The sequence below is a fragment of the Morone saxatilis genome, unplaced genomic scaffold (genome assembly GCF_004916995.1).
Source record: "Morone saxatilis isolate NCDOM2014 unplaced genomic scaffold, NCSU_SB_2.0 Contig22, whole genome shotgun sequence".
Taxonomy (NCBI): domain Eukaryota; kingdom Metazoa; phylum Chordata; class Actinopteri; family Moronidae; genus Morone; species Morone saxatilis.
The window spans coordinates 9485214-9488196 of record NW_023339785.1 but is presented as its reverse complement, the minus strand read 5'-3'; the positions used below and the strand labels follow the sequence as shown (position 1 = coordinate 9488196).

Genomic DNA, 2983 nt, shown 5'->3' with positions numbered 1-2983 from the left:
AAAAAGACTTGAACGCAACACTAACAACGTTATTGTATTTGGTTCCATATTAACCAGTAATAAACTGCTCATTTTAAACTTCTGTTTAGTGGTCTAAACTTGAATCAAAGGATAAAATAAATACTCTTATTTTTCAATCTTCGTCCAAACTAATTCCCAGTCCCTAATGACCTGTAAGTCTTTTGCATTCTCAACTTGATGTATGAAGCATCTGTTTACCTTCTGCATGCCTTGCAGAGCTTGCTGTAGGAAGCTGAGTTGCTGAGAGTGTGTGTTGTCTTCCTCACTCCTGATTGGTTGGTTCTTGCCCTGTTCCTGTTTGAGCAGCTCCACCTCGTTCCTGTAGGCGTCCAGCTGGCAGCGCAGGGAGTCATTCTCCTCCTTTAAGGCCTCTGCTTGGGAAACACCTACACATTTATACATAATATATAGAATACAGTATGGAATATGGTGTTTAATATGCAGAACACTGTTACATTTGTTCAATCTGCACCTCGTCACTACAAATTATTTTCCAATTATCCCCGATCTGTCTCTTTTGTGGAAACATACAGGTTTCAACAAAAAAAAAAAAAAAACACCAAAGCTCTTAGACGGTGACATTTCCAATCGTTATCAGATCACTCATTGTTCATTTGAGGGAGAGCAGGCACAGAGTGGAGTAGGATTGCGAAGTGGTGAGCATCTTAAAATTCCAAGCATAATGGTGAAAAAGGAGAGCTCAGTTTTATTTTATGCACATTTCTGGCATCTTGAAACACAAAATGGCAAACGTCCTCTTGATAGATGTCTGCTGATAAATATCTGCCCGTTCCTGCAGAAGTATTTCAGAAAAAGATCTTGTGTCTCTTGTCTCTGTCTAATTTATTAAGTTACACTCAAAAACTCATCTAATCAGCTTCATCAGGACTATGTGGATCTGGTACATCTGGATCAATCAAAATCAATCAAAGTGTGACGACGAGCCATTTTGGATGCCCCTGGTTGGATGTAAAAGCCCACATTCATTTTTCTCATAGACAAAGTTATGTGACTCACAGCTGGAATACTTGTATGGCTTGGATCAACGTGAAAAATTATCAGTGAAAAAGACAACAACTGGATTAGAAAATGTGATGAAAATATTCTGAAAATTTGAAGGTATAAGCTTGTGTTCATAAAGACTTTGGGGAACAATTCAACTATGACACCCAAGGTGCAATTAACAAAAAAACATCTAATCACCAAGCTTAGAATTCTGTGATGTATGCCGATAATGGTGGGTGAAAGCTCAAGATTAGTGTTGAAAAAACTGGCAATACTATCTGCAGCCCTCCATTGTGCACAGACAGGCTTCTACAATAGCAACGGTGGCTAAACCCATGGGTACTGCAGCATTTCGCATCATCTACCATGACATGAAAACATGATTTGTCAGAAACGTAGTTGATAAACCCAAAATACCATAAACCCATATGATTGTTGCATCATCAGGGAGAGTCCTGTGTTCACAGCTTCACTCTATTGACAGTGGCATGGCAACAATAAGCAAACAACCTCACAACTGCAACCAGATTTTGTTTCAAATACTGCTACATCCTGAATGGTGCACAGATCACCTTTTTGTGACTGAGAGGCACTCACTTCAAACCAGCGAGGAGAGCGCAGAGAAAACCAATACAGAAATCTCTCATGTGAAACCAAAATTGTTCTTACTTTGGCAGAAAATAGTATCAATTGTAGGAGCAGATTGAACAAATAGACTTTCTGGACCTTTAAAAGATCTCTCTATGGGCGAAACACAATCTACCGAACACAAAAGGGTTCAAAATCTCAAGGTACAATGATGTCAAGCTATCTTGATATTTTTATTTGGATATTCCCTCCATGTCAGACAATCGAACACCTACAGTATATTAACATAGACTACTGAAAGCTGTGATAATCCCAGAGTGCTTTGTCCAATAGCTCTCGACTGGACATTTGACCTGACCTATTGAGGAAAGAGAGGAGACAGTGGGAGTTATTACTATATGAGACCTGCTCAGCTTCAGAGATGTCCGGTATTATCAGCTCTGCTCTCCTCCTGTGGGCCTTGAGGGGAAGCTCTTTGGGAAAGTGCAATACACTGACTGTACTCGGGAGATAAGCCCCATCCTGTGTGAGTCTGTGTGTGCGTGCATGAAAGCGCGTCTGGTTAGGTTTTGTGTGGGTGTTCATGAGTGCTGCCTGCAGTCTATCATGGAGGACCATTGGCAGTGTTAATGAACTCTTGCTGGGTGAGTGTGCATGCGTCCATGTTGTGTTTGTGTATACTTTTCTCCCAGCAAAATGAAGGTTTGAGGTGAGAAGAGTATTGATCTGACAGCCTCATCAACTTGGTGTGAGGAGATGTCAACCACATGGCCAGATTCTGAGCAATTCCCCTTCTGTTACGTAACAGGCAGCGCTATCGACCTGCAGATATCCACGAGTGTGCGTGTACACACACACACACACCTACAGGCAATAGAGTCATGCACACAGGCCTTTTTTATTTTTTTTGCTTCCTATTCTGTACATGACTCAGTCGCAGAGCATCGATTCACTTTTTAAGAGGCTGCAGTCACAACACAGGTGTTTACAGCAGGGCAGGCTGACGTGTAAATATGCCCCTATGCTAAAAGGTTAGCGAGTAAAAGGGGTGTAACAGTCGACCTGTTAACACAAATACTAAGAAGTGTCAAATAAACACCTGTCACCTCAACCAATCCTGGAGCAATGAGCGAAATGACAGGTCTTTGACAGCATTGCTAATTACAGATAGCTAAACAGCAAGGTTGCAAAAGACATGGGGCTGAGCTGACGACTGCATTTACATACATTTGCATGCTGATTAGAGAAGCTGTCATATTAGCAAATGGCAGAGATCAGAACGATTAAAAAGGCAGGCGAGAAGAAAGAATACGTGAAATGAACATTACAACACGCAGAGAGGCACAAAACATGAGAGAGAGAGAGAGAG

The 2983-nt window shown here is 41.4% G+C and overlaps 1 protein-coding gene across 1 annotated transcript in view; it reads right to left on the bottom strand.

Annotated features, from left to right (window-relative positions):
* The window catches only part of LOC118333752 (ecto-NOX disulfide-thiol exchanger 2-like), a 162163-nt gene that overhangs the window by 15538 nt on the left and 143642 nt on the right, over nucleotides 1-2983 (bottom strand). Inside the window, 1 exon segment of the mRNA XM_035669531.1 lies at nucleotides 220-407. Within this exon segment, the coding sequence (XP_035525424.1) occupies nucleotides 220-407 (188 nt within the window).